We start from the raw sequence: 21,466 nt of genomic DNA, 5'->3' as shown, positions 1-21,466 counted from the left end.
ATACATACACTTTCAAGCAGGACTGGATAGCAATCAGAAACAGGAGCAGGTGCGCAGATGCATAGGAAAAGGAGTAGACCATTTAGCCTCTCCAGCCTGTTCTGCCTTTAAATATGAACCTGGCTGCAACTTAACTCCATATGCCTACCTTTGACCCATATCCCTTAACTAACAGAAACCTATCAATAGGTCAAGAACAGCATGGCCCAGGGCCACTGAGATGAACTGTTGTTTAGCACAGACCGGTACTTGAGCCTGTAATTGCTGGCTCAGTTCCCCATTGGATAATGCACTTTCTAACTGTGTCACCAGCAGGATCAAGCCCACAGTTTCAACTTAAATCTGTCCCTACTGTGGTAAATTTTTTCCCTACTCCATTTTGTCCTCTCACACCCATGCTGTCCTCTTCAACTCAGCATCAGTTCAATGCTGTAGTTTGTAAACATCTTTATTTAAAAAGACTTGCATTTATATAGTGCCTTTCACAACTGCAGAGCACCCCAAAATCCATTACCACCAGTGAAATACTTTTGAAGTATAGTCACTGGTGTAATGTAGGAAACGCTGCTGCAATGTGATTGTGATCATGCTTTTGCCATGTTGATTGAAGGGTTAATATTTGACAAGACACCAAGGATAACTCTCTTGCTCTTCTTCAAAATAGTGCCATGGGATCTTTTATATCCACCAAGAGAACAGTTGGGGCATTAGTTTAACAGCTCATTTGAGAGACAGCACTTTCAACAGTGTAGCACTCCCTCAGTACCACACTGTGACTGTCAGCCTTGATTGTTGTGCTCAGTTCTTGGAGTGGGACTTGAACCTACAGCCCTCTGAAGCAGAGGCAAAAGTGCTACCAACTGAGCCACGGTTGATACCATCAATGGTTCCCTTCCTCTACCAGGCTGTTTTCTTCCCTCCTTCCGAGGCCAGTAAACCTGCACCACAGAGAGACTAATTACAACAAATTGCTTTTAAAACATCGTAAAACATTGCAAGGTGCACGACAGGATGGGATGCAACCAAAAATTGAAGCCAATTCACATAAACAAATATTTGAACTGATGGCCAAAAGCTTGGTCAAAGAGATTTTAAGGATCATCTTAAAGATGTGGGAGAAGCAGAGTTAGAGAGGTTTTGGGGAGGGAATCCAGAGTGTGGGGTCTTGATGGCTGAAGGGACAGACGTCAATGGCTAGGCATAAGAAGTGGAGGGTGCAAGAGGTTAGAATTGGAGAAAAACAGAGTTCTGGGAAGATCGTAAGGCTAGAAGTGGGTATAGAGACAGGGAGTCATTTGAACATGAGGTTGATTGCCGATAGTTGGGATTCATTTGCATTCTCAGTCTTTTATTTAAGAATCCCATGCTCTCCTACTTCACAACCTCGCTTAAAGATTGTTAAGATAAGCACAAATGAAAATGATTGTGTTACAGAGCCAATTACCAAAGAAAATTAAACTCAGTGATTGTCCACAAATATGACATTTTTGGGGAAAACTGTAGCAATGTTATTAATATGGAAAATTTCAGGTAACGAAATACCCTGTGATACTTTACTAGAGCATTGGTGGACTGAAGCAGTCAAAGGGCTAAACTCTGAAGGGGCTTTTGGCAGATGTGAAAACTTTAATTTTTAGACCCTTTTGCACCTTTTAAATTAGGTAGTTCATTCAAAATGCTTTCTTTCCCTGCAATGAAAAAATTTCAAAATGATTGGTAAACATAGTAAAACAGAAGCGGTAGATTTGATGCAGGCTAACCAGATGGACAGAGGAGATTCAAGACTTTCAAATGACGTTGTAATTTATAGGGGCTTTGGTGCATTTTAATCCAACAGCCAGGAACCACATAGATAAATCGCTGCTTAAAGCTGCCAAACTCAGCACATTACAGAGTAACGCGTGGGAGAGAGCAACAATCTAATCTGGGGGTACAGATGACTACACTAAACCGCTTGAGCTTCACTGCTGCAGTTTATGATGTTGCCTGAACCCTGAGATTACGTTATCTCTATGTAATGACTCTGAGCTATCCATTGTTCTCTGTGTAATTTACTGATAGCCTTGCATGTCTTCCCTACTTTGTATAGAAGAAACACAGCCTACTGACTCAGCACAGTACTGATGGATGCGTGCCCAGAAATGCCCATTGTATTTCTGGCTCTGGAACAACCCTGTTTCTCCCTATGTATTTCAGAAACATTGCTGTATCATTTTTGAGAGCATTTAATGCATATACTTAAACATTATTGGTATATCACAAGTTCCCATTGCTGCTGTGTATAATTCATAATTATTTTCTCTTAACTGCAGTGCTACCATTGTCCAATCCAGTCTGGCAGAGCCCCAGCAGTTTTGAGACCCACCAGAACAAGAAATATTTAGCCTGTAATGCAGAATATTAGGCCATATTGCCCTTTATTTTCTTAGTAACTCTGCATGCATTTGAAAGCCTAGATTTTCCTAGGGGCATTATTTTAACATTGATGATAACCTAGGTTTCTGCAGCAAATAAGCCTCTTAACCCAGTGTAAATGTAGTGTTCAATAATTCACCAGCAGAATGTGCAGTTTTATGTACCACGACTCAATGACGATTTCTGAAAATGCATTTGACTGGCCTGGATGTACTAGCAGACCCAGTTATCTGTCAGTCCTGGAATGTATCTGATTTCCTTTACCCGGAGGTTTGCCAATAGGCAAAGGGCCAGAAATTCTCTTCTGAGGCTCTTTTTAACCAATGAATTCTCCAGCCAGGAATCCAATGCTAACCACAACTGCTTCATTTAGAATCTATAGTGTGCATACAAGATACTTTCTCCTCATTTTTAATGTCCTTTGGTTGTGTCCAGGGGACCTGTGTTTGCCTGGTACATTGATTTTTTTCATTCATTCAAGGGATGTGGGCTTCGCTGGCTAGGCCAGCGTTTATTGCCCATCCCTAATTGCCCTTGAGAAGGTGGTGGTGAGCTGCCTTCCTGAACTACTGCAGTCCATGTGGTGTAGGTAGACCCACAGTGCTGATAGGGAGGGAGTTCCAGGGTTTTGACCCAGCGACAGTGAAGGAACGGCAATATATTTCCAACTCAGGATGGTGAGTGACTTGGAGGGGAGATTCCAGGTGGTGGTGTTCCCATCTATTTGCTGCCCTTGTCCTTCTAGGTGGTAGTAGACGTGGGTTTTAAAGGTGCTGTCTAAGGGCCCTTGGTGAGTTTCTGAAGTGCAACGTGTAGATGGTACACACTGCTCCTACTCTGTGTCTGGGTTGGAGGGTGTGAATGTTTGTGGATGGGGTGTCAATCAAGGGGCTGAATTCTTCTTGAGTGTTTTTGGAGCTGCACTCATCCAGGCAAAGGGAGAGTATTCCATCACACTCATGACTTGTGCCTTTTAGATTGCGGACAGGCTTTGGGGAGTCAGGAGGTGAGTATTTGCCACAGGCTTCCTAGCCTCTGGTCTCCTCTGGTAGCCACAGTATTTATATGGCTAGGTCAGCATCAAGGTTCTCAGCTAGTACCTTACATTTCGAAAACCATTCCCTTATTCCAATGATTGAACACATGGCTAGGTGAGAGTTAATGGGTTCTCAACTATCATTTTGTGTAGAGTTCTTGCTTGTTTCTGCTGGTCTGGCACTCAGGTTCCAGCACAGTCTGGGCCAAATCAACTAAACCACCGAGAAAGATTGGGATTATGCAAATAAATTTTAGTGGAAATTTGGACTGTTGATTAACCAACCCAAATTCAGCTGCATTTTGGAAGCAACTTTGAAAGGAATTTATGATGAACTTCTATAAACACTGAGATAAAAGCAAAAAACTGCGGATGCTGGAAATACAAAACAAAAACAGAAACAGAGATACCTGGAAAAACTCAGCAGGTCTGGCAGCATCGACGGAGGTTGAAAGGTCATGAGGATTCGAAACATCAACTGTGCTCTCCTCCGCCGATGCTGCCAGACCTGCTGAGTTTTTCCAGGTATTTCTGTTTCTGTTTTTGTTTTCTATAAACAGTGGTTTGGCTTACTTGGAATATTGTGTCCAATTCTAGGCATTGCCTTTTAGCAAAGATATAAAGGCTTTGGAGAGGGTGCACAGAAAAACTTGCAAGAGTGAATCCAGGGATGACAGACTTTAGTGAATAGATTGGAGAAGCTGGGGTGTTCTCCTTGGAGAAGAGACAGCTGAGAGGAGATTTGAGAACAGTATTCAAAATCATGAGCAGATAGAGAGCAAGTGTTCCCATTGCCAGAAAGGTCAAGCACCAGAGGACATTGACTTAAAATGATTGAAGAACCAAAGGCAACACAAGGAAGAACTTTTTTATGCAGCAATTGGTTATGATCTGGAATGCAATACCTGGAAGAGTCAGATTCAATCATAGCTTTCAAAAATGCTAAACATTTGTAGAGAAAATAATTGCTGGGCTATGGGGTTCAGGCTGGGAAGTGGGACTAGCTAAATTGCTCTTGCCTGGTGCCAGCATGGGTATGAAAGGTCGAATAGCCTCTTTCTGTGCTGAAACCATTTGTCAAATCTATTTTAATTTTCCAATTGCTCCCAAAGCAGAAGCTTTACCCATTGAAGTTTAAAATCTTATTTGGTGCCCATACAAAGAAGCTGTGGGAATCTAGCCTCCTGTTTCATATTTTTCTCTGATTTTCAATTTTCAAAATTTGCCAATAGGTCTTAAAGGTCGAGTGATGTCGTTAAGTGGGCAACCTATCTCTGGAGCATCGGTACATATTGCTGGTCGGACAAACTTAAAGGCCTACAACACAACCAAGGAGGGAGAGTACTTCAGGCTGCTCGTCGCTGGTATTTATCAGATTGAGGTACAAGATCCATTATAACGGAAGAGTAGTTAAAATGCGGCATTCTAATTTGTACATAGATTGGAAGAGGCAGAATAGCTTAAACAATAAAGGCAATGAATTTCCAGAATGTATTTGGGATAGTTTTCTGGAGCAATGGGAAAAATTTTCCCCCCCATCGGGGTGTAAGTGCAGGAGCAGGTGTGAGCGGGCGCGCCTCCGATTGGCGCCCCCAATTGGGGGCGCGCCACCATTTTACGTGGTTGGGCCAATTAAGGCCCGCCCAATGTGACTTCCACTGAGAAGCACTATGCGCTCCCTGTAGAGGTTGGGGGGGGGGAGTTCCCTCAACCGGGAGTGTGCTCTTTCGTGCATGCGCACGAAAAAGCGCATTGATCTCCCTGAGGCTAAGTGCTGCCTCAGGGAGATCGGCTCAGAATTAAAATTTGTAATACAAATGATAGAAAAATTTCCCTGACATGCCCCCTCATGTGATACTGTCACATGAGCTGGGACATGCCCATAACTTTTATTGAAATCTTTATTAAAAATTTAAATATCCTCATAAAGCCTCATCCTGCCCGTGAAAGAGGTTTCATGCTTTTTCCAAAGCCCGCCAGGGCTCCCGGCCTACCCGCCAGCCTTAAGATAGGATGGGCAGGTCCATGAATGGCTTTAATTAGTTTTGCAATGGCCTCAATAGGCCGTTGACAGGTCGGCAGGCGCGCACCAGACTCGGATGCGCCCCCACTGACCTGAAAATGGAAATGACGCGGGGTGACGTCGGGAGTTCCACCCACGTCATTTTACATGTTAGCGAGTGGGCCCCGCACTCCCGCTTGCTGACCGGAAGATCCTACCCGATATGTTCTAGAGCCAACAAAGGCGTACTGGATTTAGCAATGATTGATGAACCAATTTGCAAACAGTGACCATAATATGACTGAACTTGATATAATGTTTGCGAGGAAGCAGCGAGAGCCACAAAACAAACTTATTACATTCAAATTAAGCAAACTTTGATGGTATGGAAAATAAATTGACTGCTATAACCTGGACTGAGCTATTAATAGATGGATCTACAGCCACACATTTGAAAGTAGTTTTAGATACAATACAAGATCATTTACAATACATATCACTAAAACACAAAAGCGCTGCCTGGGCAGTTAAGCAACCATGACCAATGAACAAGGTAAGAGACAGTATCAAACTAAAAGAAAAGGCTTACACAAATGGCAGGTCAAGCCAAAATCAGGAAGATTGAGGGTGTTATAAAAATAACAAGGGGCCCAAAGGAAGTAATAAGAGATGCAAAAAGTGAACTTGCAAGAGATTTAAAGTGAACAATGTAAGTTCAAAAAATCTATTAAGAGGAAGTGTGGTATTTGTTCACGCTGGCAAGCTATCTTTTTAAATCCCATCTGCCACAATTTTACCAGATCCTTTAATAACCTTCCTTCTGATCTATGTATTTATCTTCTTTTTAAACACTTCAGTTATTTCATTGTGTTTTTTTTTATTTGTTCATGAATGGGAGCTTCGCTGGCAAGACCAGCATTTATTACCCATCTCTAACTGCCCTTAAGCCACCGAATGGCTTGCTAAGCTTTTTCAGAGGGTAGTTAGGAATCAACCACATGGTGTCGGTCCGGAGTTATGTGTAGGCCAGGTAAGGATGGCCGATTTCCTCCCCTGAAGGGCATTAATGAACCAGATGGGTTTTTAGGATAATCCAGTAGTTTTGTAATCATTGTTAATGAGATCAACATTTTATTTCATTAATTAATGAATTGAATTTAAATTCCCCCAGCTGTCATGTGGGATTTGAACTCGTATCTCCAGAGTATTAATCTGGACCTCATTAGTCTACCCTGGGATTGCTAGTTCAGTAACTATGCTATGTTACTGTGTTTACTGTGATTGGAGTATCCTGGGTGTTTTTGTTTCCTTTACTCCTCCTTTTTTCCTAACTATTTAAATATGCTGTTTTATACCTTTGATCAAGGTTCTGCCTGTCTGCCTGCAGCGACTGATACTTTCAGCATTTCCTGTTATTCTTCAAGCTTCCTGGCATTTGCAGTTATTCAGATCCTTTGAGTTTTCAGACTGATTTGTTTTTAAGTAGTTTGGTTTGAATTCTAGGATTGTCCTTTCTCAGTGCCTTCTGAGAAACGTCTTTCCACATCCACCATAACTCCCTACAAACACAGTCAGATCACCTCTTCACCTTGGGGGAACACCACCAAATTTACCCAGTGTCTCATAGCTCTCTTCCTTCATCCCAGGAATCACCCTGATTAATTGCTGCTGGATGTTACTCAGTTTTATTTATAGAAAGTTGGAAGCGTGTTGTCAATGCAATCTCTTTTCATTAAATTTTATTGTTTTAAAATGGCTCACTTAAATTGCAAGACTTGTATCGAGACCCAGGCTGGTGATTTGTCTTTGCAGGTCAGTGCCCCAGGCTATTTCCCAGCCTCAAAGACGGTAACTGTTGAGAATACAGCTCGTGACTCATACTCTGCCCAGACTGTGGATTTTATCCTGACCCCCAACACCTGCTTTGATGGCTACATCTATCACAACTTCAGTGCACTGCAAAGATTCCTCAAGTGTATTCACTTGAACTACCCCAGCATTACTCACCTTTACAGCATAGGCCGCTCTTTACAAGGTAGGTTCAAGATCTGATTAATCGATGAAAGGGGCTCTTTCATACCTGATCCAGGCTGGGCTATATCACAAAGATAAAGGCAAAATACTGCAGATGCTGGAAATCTGAAACAAAAACAAAACATGTTGGAAAAACTCAGCAGGTCTGACAGCATCTGTGAAGAGAAAAGCAGAGTTAACATTTCAAGTCCGTATGACACTTCTTCCAAGAGTACTTTGGTGTATGTGTCTTTTTTAAAAGGACTGTCTTGAAGGTAAAGGGAATTTGGGAATTTTCTGTTTCCATGCAAGAACAACCTTCTGTGAAAACTTCTCTGTGAAGTACCGCCATTTTAGCAAGTTTAGGCTGCTGTCATTGACATGTGAATTTGTAATTGCGTTTTGCTCATTTTGTTTCGTTACTTTTTGCTAACAGTAAAAATAGTGTATCTCTCATTATCCATATGGTAGAACCATGGAAGCTTATAGCCCAGAAGAAGACCAGTCGGCCCGTTGTGACTGTGCCTGCTCTTTGCTAAAGGAATTCAAAACTAATCTCCCTAGCCTGCACTCTCTCCCTGATCATGACACTACTCCTCCAATGAGTTTTGTTGCCAAAGTGTCTTCCCAGCAGCTCTATTTGGTTCAATGATATTGTTCCAAGCACAGAGGAGACATGAAACATGTGCAGCCCCAGGATTAGTCCCCTTACATGCAACTGTTGCACCCAATTACAACATTTCTGCTTTTAACTCTAACATCCTTTTGTGTTTCCTATCAGTTGCTTTATTTTAGAAGAGCTGTTTGAATAGTCAAGACTAATAACTCCGCAAGGAGAATGGTTTTGGTGCAAGCATTCAGCCTGAGAGCACAGGGAGCTAATTTATCAGATGCAGCTGAAATGACAATTCCCCAAAGTGCCTCAGACTGCTGACTGTGGCTTTACTGATCTTCATTCACTTCCTCATCCTGTTAGGATTCAGTATATCAGTTCCTCTCATGATGTTTAAACAGAAACAAGGCCTATGTTTACATCAGCCTGACATTTAAAGGTTTGTTGCAGTTTCATCCAATTGTTTGGTGTTTGAAAGAAATTAATGAAGATCTCCTCTTAAAGCAGGAAAGGTGTCTATATTGATATATACAAGTAGACTCCATCCACCAAATGACTTGAAGTAATTTCTGCAGCTGTTTTTATACTCACAGAGAATTTCCTTTACTTCCCTTTGGTTAGACTAGGTCAGAGGCTGGGTATTTTGTAGTGAGTGACAGATCTCCTGATTCCTCAAAGACTTATTTCATCACCTACAAGACATAAGTCAGGATTGTGATGTAATCCTCTCCATTTGCCTGGATGGGTACAGCTGCAACAAAACCCAAGAAGTTCAGCATCACCCAGAACAAAGCAGCCCGCTAGATTGGCACTCCATCCATCACCTTACACATTCACTCCCTACACCACTGCATAGTGGCAGCTGTGTTTAGCATCAGGCTTCAGCAGCTCGCCAAGGCTCCTTCAGCAGCATCTTCCAAATATGTGACCTCTGCTACCTAGAAGGGCAGAAGGCACAGGTTCTCCAATTAGCTGCCATAACTTTGGTGGAAGTTTGGTAGAAATCTCCATTTTCTGAGGTTTCCACCAAACTTCCAACAGAGTTACGGCAGAGAACTGGAAGAAACTGCAAGGTGACTGTGACTGTGACTGGTGACTATGTTGTTGTCAGGTGGCGGGGCATGTGGCATGTTGGTACCACAAGCAGCTCACATGCCTCCAAGAGGCCTCCAAGTCACACCCATCCTCGCTTGGGAATATACCACCATCCATTCATTGGCACTGGGTCAAAATCCTAGATCTCTTTACCTAACAGCACTGTGGGTCTACTGCAACAGTTCAAGTCTCATCAACTCCCTCCCAAGGACAATTTAAAGGGAGGCCATGGTATAGTGGTAATATCACTGGTCTAGTAATCCAGAGGACCAGGCTAAAGCTCTGGTAACTCAGGTTCAGATCCCACCATGGCAGCTGGTGGAATTTAAATTCAATTACTAAATCTGGAATTAAGAACTAGTCTCCAAAATGGTGACCTAAAATTGATTGTTGTTCACTAATGCCCTTTAGTGAAGAAATTCTGCAATCCTTACCTGGTCTGGCCTAGAAGTGACTCCAGACCCACAACAATGTGGTTGACTCTTAAATGGCCTAGCAAGCCACTCAGTTGTATCAAACCACTACAAAGCCTAAAAGGAATGAAACTCGACAGACCACCTGGCATCAACCTAGGCAGCAGAAATGACAATGGCAAACCATCCCTGTTGACCTTGCAAAGTCCTCTTCATTAACATCTGGGGGCTTGTGCCAAAATTGGGAGAGTTGTCCCACAGACTAGTAAAGCAACAGCCCAACATAGTCATCCTCACAGGATCATACCTTACAGAAAACATCCCAGACACCACCATCACCATCTCTGGGTATGTCCTCTTCCACCAGCAGGGCAGACCGAGTGGCAGTGATGGCACAGTGGTATGCATTTGCCCTGGGAGTCCTCAACATCGATTCCAGACCCCATGAGGTCTCATGGTCTCATGGGCAAGGAAACCTCCTGCTGATCATGCCCTTCCCCACCCCTACTCAGCTGATGAATTAGTACTCCTCCATGTTGAACACCACTTGACAGAGGCGCTGAGGGTGGCCTGAATTTTGGGGCGAGGCCTGCTCGCTGACGGGAAACTGATGCGGGATGATGTTGGGAGGAACCCCCGACGTCATCCCGGTCCCTTTAAATATTGAGGAAGGCGGGCAGACAGTGAAATCAGCTGTCCACCCGCCGACCTGTCAATGGCCAATTAAGATAATTGACAGGATAATTAAGATAATTAAAGACCTGCCCATCCAACCTTAAGGCTGGCGGGCAGGCCAGGAGCCCCAGCGGGTTTCTGATAATACATGAAACCTCATCCACTGGCGGGATGAGGTTTCATGTCAGTTTTTAAAAAGCGTAATAAAGTTTATGTCCTTTTTATTAACATGTCCCATCTCATGTGACATGAGGGGGACATGTTAATGATTTTTAAATTTTTCTATTCTTAAAGTTTTTTGCACTGTCAGTAATCTCCCTGAGACAGCTCTTTGTCTCAGGGAGCAGTGCACTCTTTTGCGCACTTGCACGAAAGAGTGCACTTTGACAGATGGGGAATCCCTTCCCCCCCAGCACAGGAAGCTCACTCACTCAAAATGGCGGCAGGGCCCGTTTCGGTGGTGGGAGTCAGTTGTCCGCCCACCGCTGAGCCAGTGGGGCCCGCACGCCCACCAAGGGCAAAATTCTGCCCTCTGAGTGGGGGACTTCAATGTCCATCGTCAAGAGTGGCTCGGTAGCACCAATACTGACTGAGCTGCTAGACTGAGCCTGCAGCAGGTGGTGAGGGAACCAACAAGAGATAAAAATGCTACTAGACCTCGTCCTCACCAAATGGTTAAGAAGCTTGACACCATCCAGGACATAGCAACCCGCTTGATTCATACCCCATCCACCACCTTAAACATTCACTCCATCCACCACCGATGCATAGTGGCAGCAGTGTGTACCATCTACAAGATGCACTGCAGCAACTCACCAAGACCCTTCGACAGCACCTTCCAAAACCACAACCTCTACCATCTAGAAGGACAAGGGCAACAGACGCATAGGAACATCACTACCTGCAAGTTCCCCTCCAAGCCACATGTCATCCTGACTTGAAACTATATTATTATGCCTTACATGTAACTGGATCAAAATCCTGGAACTCCCTCCCTAACAGCACTGTGGGTGTACCTACACCACAGGCACTGCAGCGGTTCAAGAAGGCAGCTCACCACCACCTTCTCAAGGGCAATTTGGGATTGGCAATAAATGCTGGCCTCACTTGCAATGCCTACATTCCACAAATGGATAAATTAAAAACAAACTGGGACCAGGCTATGGAAACATCAGCAGTGTGGCAGAGCATGAGCTCACTGTTTACATTGTCAATTCATACAACATGGAATACAATAACAACTTTGCATGATATCAGGGTAACCCAAAAAGCTTCACAGCCAATAAAGTATTTTTGAAATGTTGCTACTGCTGTAATGTAATAAAATTTGACAACCAGTTTGCACACTGTATTGTCCTACAAACAGCCATGCAATAAATGACCAGATAATCTGTTTTAGTAATGTTGGTTGAGCGATAAACATTATCCAGGGAGAACTCTGCTGATCTGTTTCAAATAAGTGCCATGCAATCTTTCACATCCATCTGAGAGGCAGAAGGTGTCTCAGTCTAATTTTTCATCTGAAAGAAAGGAACTGTGATAATTCAAACAGCCACTATAACTACCCTGGAGTGTCAGCCTAGGTTATGTGCTCAAATGCTGGAAGGGGACTTGAAGCCTCAAGCTTCAGAATTAGAGAAAGATGTGCTATCCTGAGCCAAGGCTAGCTCAAGCTCAACTAATATGGTGCTGGCATTACCAACACCAAATGTGCATTGAAGTATAACAGTGCTAGAACAGTAGTGATAAAATCACCTAAAACCTGTATGTGGATAAAGAGACACAGAGCTGAGTGTCATTTAGTGTTACTTTGAAGGTGAAATTTCTGCTTGCACATTAAGGCTGGAAAACTTCTGGGCTGTGCACACACACATGCTTTTCCCTACATGACAGCAGTGACCGAACTTCAAAAGTACTTCATTAGCTATAAAGTGCTGTGGGACAACCCAAGGTTGTGAAAGATGCTATAGAAATGCAATTCTTTCTTCTTTTCCCGATATGCACTTGCAGCTCTGAGCTGGGATAGTTTAAGTGGGTAACCTAACCTCAAGAGGTGAAGAAGTAAATTCTCACCTTCGTCACCAGGGTGGTAATCCGGGGGAATGCAGATCCCCTGAAATCATGCAGCACATCCAGCATTGAAAATGGAAAGAAATGACATGCCAGACCTGTAGAAGGCAATTTTCTGAGGCCGGCCGTTCTCTGCGTTTTAATATTGGACAACTTTCAGTGCAAAATATACATTGTCATTTTAATTACAGGCTTTAAACTGGGTGATAAATATATTTGTTGTAATGAACAGTGGTGCTGTATGTTTAACTGGCAGCGAAAAGACTGGATGTTTTAATAGATTTGTCCCTGGGGACTTTGTGTACATATGTTTAAAAATAGATTTGAATGGTTATTACTCAGCAGTGGGTCCCAGGATGAGATGTTACTTCATGTGGATTTAAGCTGTGTAGCATTGCAAAATCTTCCTTGGCTGCATGTCCCACCACGCACCTTCTGCTGTTGAATCTTGGACCAACTACTTGTTCACCCTTCCCCCACTTTTGTTACACCAAATGTGACTCAATCTTCCCGACTCCCAGCACTTCAGATCTATCTTCCCAAAATCTCTTTGCTGTGATTCTGCTCTTCCCATTTTTGAAAGCCTCCTTCAGTATTAACTTCTGCGACTGCGTTTTCTGTCACTCCCCCTTAACTCTTGCTTATTCGACAAGGTTCGTGCCCACATCTCCTGCTGATAGGTATCAAAGTACTTTTCGTGGTGTCAAAGATACGTTGTAAATGTAGGTGGCTGACCGTTTTATGGATGCGGGATCGTTGAGCCACAGAGTTGTTGCCTGCCTTTTATGGTTTCATAAAGCCACTGACCTCTACACCTTAAAAAAATCAGACCATAAAGCTATTTCTTTTAGATAAAAACAATCTGCTCCCAATTTTGGTCTATTTTTACTGGCCTGAAACATTTTTTATGCTTTTTTTTTCAAAGCACTGGTCATTTTTAAATTTGAATTGCTGATGGGACAAATGAGCAGAAATAACAAGGCAAATTCTATCTGTCCCGGGCTGGCACATGACTCTCTTTACATTGGTCACCCTTAAACCAAAAAGCAGGCAGTATAAATCAGTTACATTTCACCACTAGTACATATTTTTAGAAACATATGATGAATTTAGGCACTTTTCAAGGTGATAGTTAGCACTGTGGAATGGAGCGTTGTTCTATTTTTTCCCTCCAGTGTCAGCATTAAGCACTGTCAGGTCAGAGTGAATGTGACCACATGCAAAGTAATCCTCTCTTAACTCATACAGTCATTAGAAATAGGAGTACGAGTAGGCCATTTGGCCCATAGAGCCTGCTCTGTCACTCAATAAGCTCACAGCTGATCTGATTGTGGCCTTTCCTGCGTGTCCCATAAGAACCCTTGACTCCTTTGTAGATCAGTCTAACTCAGCCTTGAATATGTTTACTCTGTGGAAGAGAATCCCAAAGACTAACAATAATAAATTCCTCCTCAACTCCGTCTTAAATGGGAGCCTCCTTGTTTTTAAACTGTGCCCCTAGTATTTTTCATATTCATTCATGGGATGTAGGCGTCACTGGCTAGGCCAGCATTTATTGCCTGTCCCTAGTTCAGAGGGAATTTAAGAGTCATCCACATTGCTGTGGGTCTGGAATCACATGTAGGCCAGAAAATTTCCTTCACTAAGGTGACATTAATGAACCCAGATGGGTTTTTATGACAAAAAGCATCAGATTTTAAATTCCAGATTTTTATTGCAATAGTGGGATTTGAACCCAGGTCCCCAGATCATTATCCTGGGTCACTGGAATACTAGCCCACTGACAACACTGCTTTGCCAACACCTCTCCTGAAAACATGGTTCTAGATTTCCCCACGGCAGGAAATATCCTCTCGGCATCTACTCTGTCAAGGTCACTCAGAATCTTATATGTTTCAATAGGATCACCCCTCATTCTTTAAACTCCAATGAGCACAGGCCCAATCTGCTCAACCTTTCTTCATAAGACAATCGCTTCATCCCAGGAATCAGCCTAGTGACCTCCACTGAACTGCTTCCAATACAAGTATATCCTGCCTTAATTAAGGAGACCAAAACTCTACACGGTGCTCCAGGTGTGGTCTCACCAATAACCTGTACAGTTGACGCAAGACTCCATCCCCCAAACAACAAAGGGCAACATTCGATTTGCCTTCCTAATTACTTACTGTATCTGCTTGCTAGCATTTTGTGATTCATGTGCAAAGGCACCTAGTTCACCGTGTATTGCCACATTCTGCAGTCTCTCTCCATTTAAATAATATTCTGCTTTTCTATTCTTCCTGCCAAAGTGAACAACCTCAAATTTTCCCACATTATTCTCCATCTGCCAATTTTTTGACCACGCATTTAACCCCTATTTCCCTTTGCAGGCTCTTTGTATCCCTCCTCGCAACTTGCTTTCCTAATTATCTTTGTATCATCAGCAAATTTGGTTACAATACAATCTATCCCTTCGTCAGTCATTGATATAGATTGTAAATAATTGAGGCCCTAGCACTAATCCTTGCAGCACTAAATTACAGATTGCCAACCTGAAAATGACTCAATTATCCTGACTGTCTGTTTCCTGTTGGTTAGTCAATCCTCTTTCCATAATAATCTTGTGCAGTAACCTTTTATGTGGCACCTTATCATATGCCTTTTGGAAATCCAAATTCACGACATCTACTGATTCTCCTTTATTCATCTTGCTTGTTACATGCTCAAAGAACTCTAATAAATTTGTCAAATGTGAATTCCCTTTCACTGTCTGAAACACTCTCTGAAAAATGCCCTTTAATCCCGACATCAGTGAAGTGCCCTCTACTGCACCATTGTAATTTTTTGCCATTTTCCACATCAGCCATATGCCTGGCCTCTGACTTAACCGGACAAGTCAGTGCTTAGTTGGCTGAAGAAGTATTGATGACCATAGGGTGGATAATCACACATCCCCAACTAAGCTTGGCCATCTAGGGTGGGAAAAGAGTAATGGGAGGAAGTGACAAGATTAGGAAGACAAACAGAGCATTTGAAAAATATATATTGTCAGAATGTTCTTCCTCAACTCACCTGAGAGCCCCATGAGATTACCCAGCCATGCAAATGAGAAGGTCAATCTAATGTAGTATTAGCTCACTTCAGACTGTCTCAACATCCCTGAGTTAAGGAGCAGAAACCATCCAGAATGCCTATCCCTGATTATTATCCTGATTGCAGTTGTGTGGCCTTTTGAGTGTCAATACAATAGGGGACATTGAATGGTCAAGAATCACGTGCAGCTAATGAGCACTTGGATGTAACATCAGAGGGCATCAGTTGATGAAGCCCGAAGAGCGGAAGGTGGTAGGGTGGGGGTGGGGTGGGGTGGGGGGGGTGGGGAGGGGGGGGGGGGGGGTGGGTGGGGGGGGGTGGGGGGGGGTGCAGTTGGGGGGCAATGTCAGAAAGTTGGTAGAGAAAAATTATTGAGGAAATGAAAATGCTGTCCTTTTCCTACAACCCTCTGAGGTAGCTGCACTGCTCCAGTTCTGGCCTCTTGAGTGTCTCTGATTTGAATTACTCCTGCATTGGTGGCCATGTCTTCAGCTGCCAAGGCCCTAGTTGTGAAGTGTAATTCCCTGTCCCTAAATCTCTCTGCCTCTCCATCTCGCTTTCTAGAGCTCCTTTTAGACACACCTTAAAACCTACCTCCTTGACCAAGCTTTTGGTCATCTGCCCTCATAGCTATTTATGTGGCTCAGTGTCATTTTTTTCTTGATAATCACTCCCGTGAAGTGCCTTGGGATGTTTTACTATGTTGCAGGTCCTATATAAACACAAGTTGTTGTTACTGTTGTTGTAAAACAGCATAAATCATATAAACATGAATGACGTAGTACAGCAGGAGTCTGTTCAACCAGTCGTGCCTGTGAATAGTGTAAGGTCCTATAATTATGAGTGGAATCATCCCAGATTTGCACTATGTGCGGTAGCGGGTGGGGAAAAATGACGATTTACCCGCCAGCCGCAATGGCGGCTTCTCACGCCATATTGTCCCAATCCCGCTGCATTAATTTTACATTCCCGGGAAACACGCCATTTCAATTGCGGGCAGGCTCTCAATCAGCTGCCACACCGTCACCTCACCGTCTCATCATGCTGGGCACCATATTTAAAGTGCAGCCGCCCGCACATCTCAGTGCTTCCAGCCCACGTTTGCTGCAAAGGAGACATGGCCCCAAAAGGCAAAAAGACTGCAGCCCACAGGTTCAATGACACGTCCCTCAAGCGCGTTTTGGATGCCGTGATGTCCTCTACCCACCGCCGCCCCCCCCCCCCCGACCCCAGCTCTGGCCACAGGATGGGTAGCAACATCACCAATTCTGCATGGGAGGTGGTGGCAGTGGTGGTCAGCGCCAACGCCCTGCAAAAGAGGACAGCCACCCAGTGCTGAAAAAAGATGAATGATCTCCTCAGTTCCACAGGGTAAGTCACTCTCAAGTCACACACTCACAAACCCATCACATATCCAAGGGCCCTCACTGCCAGTTCAAGGGACATCATCACTCACTCTCTCATATAGACCTTCATTGTCCTCATCCCGCCTATGGGACCACTCACCGCACACACATGCCAGGCATACTTATCATCTGGCCTGGCAGGCATCCTGCTTACACTCTCTCCATCTCTATCCATGCAGGACAACCTGGCACACAATAAGAGGGAGAGGTCACAGACCAGTAGAGGAATGCTTGAAATCAAGGACCTCACGGACTTTGAAAACAGAGCCATCCAGCTGGTCGGCGAGGATCTGGACCAGACCTGTGCTGACGGTGAAGTTGGCGGTGCTCAACCAAGTGAGGATCCAGCAGTGTGACATCCATCAGACAACCATGCAATGAGTGAGAACCCCTGTTCCACAGTCCCCTGCCATGCACTAATTATCGCCCCTTGCTTTCACAGGCACATCTTGGAGACAGCCAACGGAGTCACGGCCCAGGGCCTCCAATCAAGCCCTGAAGACACCTCGGAAGAATCCTCATTAAATACCCGTCACAGCGCTCATTCACACCCTCCACCAGTGCAGAGACACACACCTCGGTGGGACCTAGCTTTATAGTAGGTTCGGGATCACAATCTGGTGAGCACATCTCACTTTCTGAGTCACAGCAGGTGGAAACAGGGACTTCCCAGGTGTCCAGCACTTGGAGGACTGCTGGAGGCCAGAAATTTGCTAAGTCTGAGTCAGATGATGAGCCTCTGGACTCAGCCATACCTCAGTTGCTGGAGCTGTAAAGGCAAGCTCAGGAACATCAGGAAGGGATGTTCGCTGCACTTCTCGGATTGCAAGGTACGATGGAGGAATCTGTCTGCCTTCAGGCTAAGGTGATAGCACCGGCATGCCAATGCACTGAGGTCAACACTGCTAGGATGGTGGCCGCCATGGAGACCTTGGCGCAGGACAATGCTCCTGCACTGCTGAGCAGGCTGAACTCCATCACTGACACCATAGTTGGAGGGTACAGTGTGTATGTGGGAGGGGTGCGGGGCAGCTCAATCTCACTCCAGCTTCCCCTTCTCCTCCTCCCATAGGGAGGAGGATCAGGAGGTGCACACCCCGGGACCATTGAGCCAGGTGACTCTGGGAGAGTCTGGCCAATCCAAGACCCCTCTTCCTGTGACCTCAGCTGCTCCAGCTCCACAGGGCGAGGAGGGTGCAACTACCACACAGCAGGACCCTGAAAGTAGGCCGGGGTCCTCTAGGTCTCAGCCCTCTAGAGGACACCCGCCAAGGTCATCACAGACAGGGAGTAACAATCAGCGGGCAGTCTCCACCTCTGCTGTGGATGTCCAGGGAGCACCAAGACATATCAGCAGGGTTAGGAAAGTTAAGAAGATGTAGTTGCACAACCTGGGTGTTAATCACTTGTACATAATGTTCACTATTGTAAATAAACTCTCAAGAATGCCTCCCTGCCTGTGGCTTCTTGTTGTGATGGAGATCTGAGCACCATGTGTATGCAGTCGATTATACCCTGCACCCATGGGAAACCCGAGATCTGGGCAAATCCAATCACTTTTGCATCCTGCCTTTCCTGGTCCCGGGTGAAATGCACAAAGCTATGTGCCCTCGAGAATATGGCGTCCATGATCTCATGGATGCATTTGTGGGTGGAGGCTTGTGATATCCCACAGAGATCACCTGTGGAGCCCCGAAAGGAGCCACTGGCATAATAATTGAGTGCCGCAGTCACTTTCACCGCCACTGGCACTGGATGCCCTCCATGGCGCCAAATCCTGCAGTAGCTGGCAGATGTGACTGATCAGTTCCCTAGACATGCGCAGTCTTCAGTGACACCGGTTGTCAGTCCTTGCAGGAATGAAAGACAGCATCTATAGACCTCGAGCCTAGCTAGGCGCTGACCCATGATGGCTCGCTGTGGCTCTTCAGCAGCGCGTGTGGGAACCTAGCTGCCCCTTCTCCCTGAGGGTGCTGCTCCTCCCTCTGTGCAGCCAGCCACTGCCATCTCTCTCTTCTCCGTCATCTTCATTCTCTGTAAGCCATGAAGAATACAGCTAGTTCACCAGGCACCATGCTCCTGATGTACTCCTCCTGAAGGATAGAAGAGAGAAGAGAGTGAGTTAGCTTGGCTGTACTAAGAACGTCTTTTGATTAAAAACATCCTGGAGGGCACTGGCCATCACTTGGATGGCCAGAGATTAGTGCGCTGCATGGCTGCCTGAAGCCCCACCCACGTCCGCCCCACTCCACCTGACTGATTGGCAGCAGCTTTGCCCATTGGACTGCATGCTGTGCTCTCAGCTCAGGCACAGGCGTTCTCCTAAACCACACTGCAAGGCTGCACTGTTAGCTTGAACCATGGGGGTGAGCCGCCTATACTGGGATGACGATATTGCAAGGGGCTGTGAGCACCTCCACCAGTGACTGCTCCATGGCCAGTTTTAGCAAGGAGATTGTACAATGTGCCCAGTCGTCCAACTGTTCTGCAGTCTGCTAAAATGCTCATTAGTTTGCAGTCTGCACCCAAGGGGTGAAAAGCTCTGGAGAACTTGGTGGTACTTTCATGCCTCTGCAGTGCTTGAGTAGGCAGATATGCTTGAGGTCTGACTCCACGCATGTCAATGTGGCTGCATCTGAACTGTCTCAGCTGCAAGGTTTCCCTAATGCATGTAACTTCCCTCCCCTCAACCCAGTACATGCTTGTGCACTACCTTCAACCACTGGGTAGCCTTTGTCCCCACCCCCCAAGTTGCCTCAACCACAGGGCAGCCCTTGCCACCTCCCAACGCACCTCAACCTTGAATTCCAACAGGCGACCCTCGTGAGGGCCACACAACATTACTGTGCACTCACCTCTGAGCTCCCCTCAAAGTGCAGGCCACCAGGTGCATGCCTTATATATATGTTGTTGTGAAACACGTCTGCATGCAATCACACTGGCGTGCTTCGATGATCCAGTGGGGGGGGAATGTTTCCAGCGGGCTGGCCTTATAATGATGCGCAGATGTATTACAATAAGGCTCCCGACATCCGATGGTGGCAAGCATGGCCCACCCTTGACAGGCTGAGTGGAAGATCGCAAACTGGTTTCACGACGTCATGAAACCGATTCTTGGTCTTCTCGCCACATTGTCCGCTCAAGCCGCCAAACGAGCCCGACACCAGCGGGCACGGAAAATTCCGCCCCATATCTCACCTCCTGACTGATCAGCAAAGTAAAACAAATACCTGAAGTTACACTGCAGCACCGACACACCCTGCCCTTAGTTGGAGGATTTCACTGAGTCCACGTGACCAGTCATGGACTGTGGAACCTATCTTTTGTTTATAATGGTGCTTTTGGATTAGAGTCGACGTGGGGCTCAAACTTACTCTGTATTTCCAGGTCACTGACTCTAATGTGAAAGTCATTCATCTTCCTGTGACTTAATGCCTCGGCTGGACATTATCAGGAGGGGGATAATATTGCTGTCAGAATTAATTGAAATAATAAAATGTGCACTTCACATAAAGGGAGAAAACTTCATCCCGTTAGGTTATGTTTAATGGATTACGGTTTCATATAGTGCTATTGGAAACTTAAATAATTGACGAGGTTTGGTTAAAGTGGCAGTATTAAAATCAGCATAATGCTTTTGAGCAGGATTTCCAGGACCATTAATTCAACATCACTGTGCCCAGTTTGTGGATTATCAACAGGCAACAGTAGGCAGAGTCGTCCCAGATTTGCACTAAGTGCGGTAGCGAGAGTGAAAAGCGACGATCCAGCATGGGGGATGATTCCGGTCGGCTGGCCTTATGATGATACGCAGATGTTACAATGCAGTTCCTGACATCCGAAGGTGGGAAACGCGGCCCGCCATTGACGGGCTGAGCGGAAGGTTGCAAACTGGTTTCACAAAGTCGTGAAACCGATTTTTGGCCTTCTCGCCATATTGTCTGCTCAAGCCGCCAAACACGCCCGACGCCAGCGGGCAGGGAAAATTCCATCCTCTGAATTTAAAGTAACAGTGCACTGGTGACATATTATTCAAGGGACAGTTTTTCAGCACGATCACCAAAAACACATCGAGCTCCCAAAATACGCCAGCTTTAGCGTCTCGCTGGGCTGAGCTGGGAGCTATGCTGGGAGGTTGGAGCTGTAGATTTTGTGGAATTTAATAATGCCAATTGTACAAGGTGTAGCAACACAGATTGTGCAGGGGGCAGAACAAAAGGTTGGAAGGACAGGACATGGGGAAGAGGAAAGAGGGAGAGGGGGGCGAACACGGAAGGTGAGAGAAGTGAGAATAGCGGAGAGGAGAGTTGGGAGAGGAGGTGAAGGGTGAGGGAGCAGGCAGAGAATATAACATGGGTTCTGTGGGTAACTGGAGTGAAATGACCATAAATAAATGTATAAACCACAAGCTTGGTACTGCAGTGTAGAAAAAGCAAAACACTGTGGATGCTGGCAATCTGAAATAAAACAGAAAATTCTGGAAAACCTCAGCAGGCCTGCAGTATCTGTGCAGGGAGAAACAGAGTTAACATTTCGAGTCCAAAAAGACTTCTTTGGAACTGCTTTGTAGATGTCATCCTCGAATCACAGTACAGCCGATGATGACTGCAATGTAACATTGGCCTGGGCTTCACTACAATGATAATTCTGCTG

At 45.2% G+C, this 21,466-nt stretch overlaps 1 protein-coding gene across 1 annotated transcript in view; it reads left to right on the top strand.

Annotated features, from left to right (window-relative positions):
- Positions 1-7,205: 7,205 nt before the first annotated feature.
- LOC121282903 (carboxypeptidase D-like) overlaps positions 7,206-21,466 on the top strand; it is a 122,144-nt gene continuing 107,883 nt past the window's right edge. The window contains exon 1 of the mRNA XM_041196712.1: positions 7,206-7,488. Coding sequence (XP_041052646.1) covers positions 7,206-7,488 — 283 coding nt within the window. The remainder of the gene's footprint in view (positions 7,489-21,466) is intronic.

The sequence above is a fragment of the Carcharodon carcharias genome, chromosome 10 (assembly GCF_017639515.1).
Source record: "Carcharodon carcharias isolate sCarCar2 chromosome 10, sCarCar2.pri, whole genome shotgun sequence".
Taxonomy (NCBI): Eukaryota; Metazoa; Chordata; class Chondrichthyes; order Lamniformes; family Lamnidae; genus Carcharodon; species Carcharodon carcharias.
Note: the sequence above shows the minus strand (reverse complement) of the source record. Positions and strands in the feature narration are given on the sequence as shown.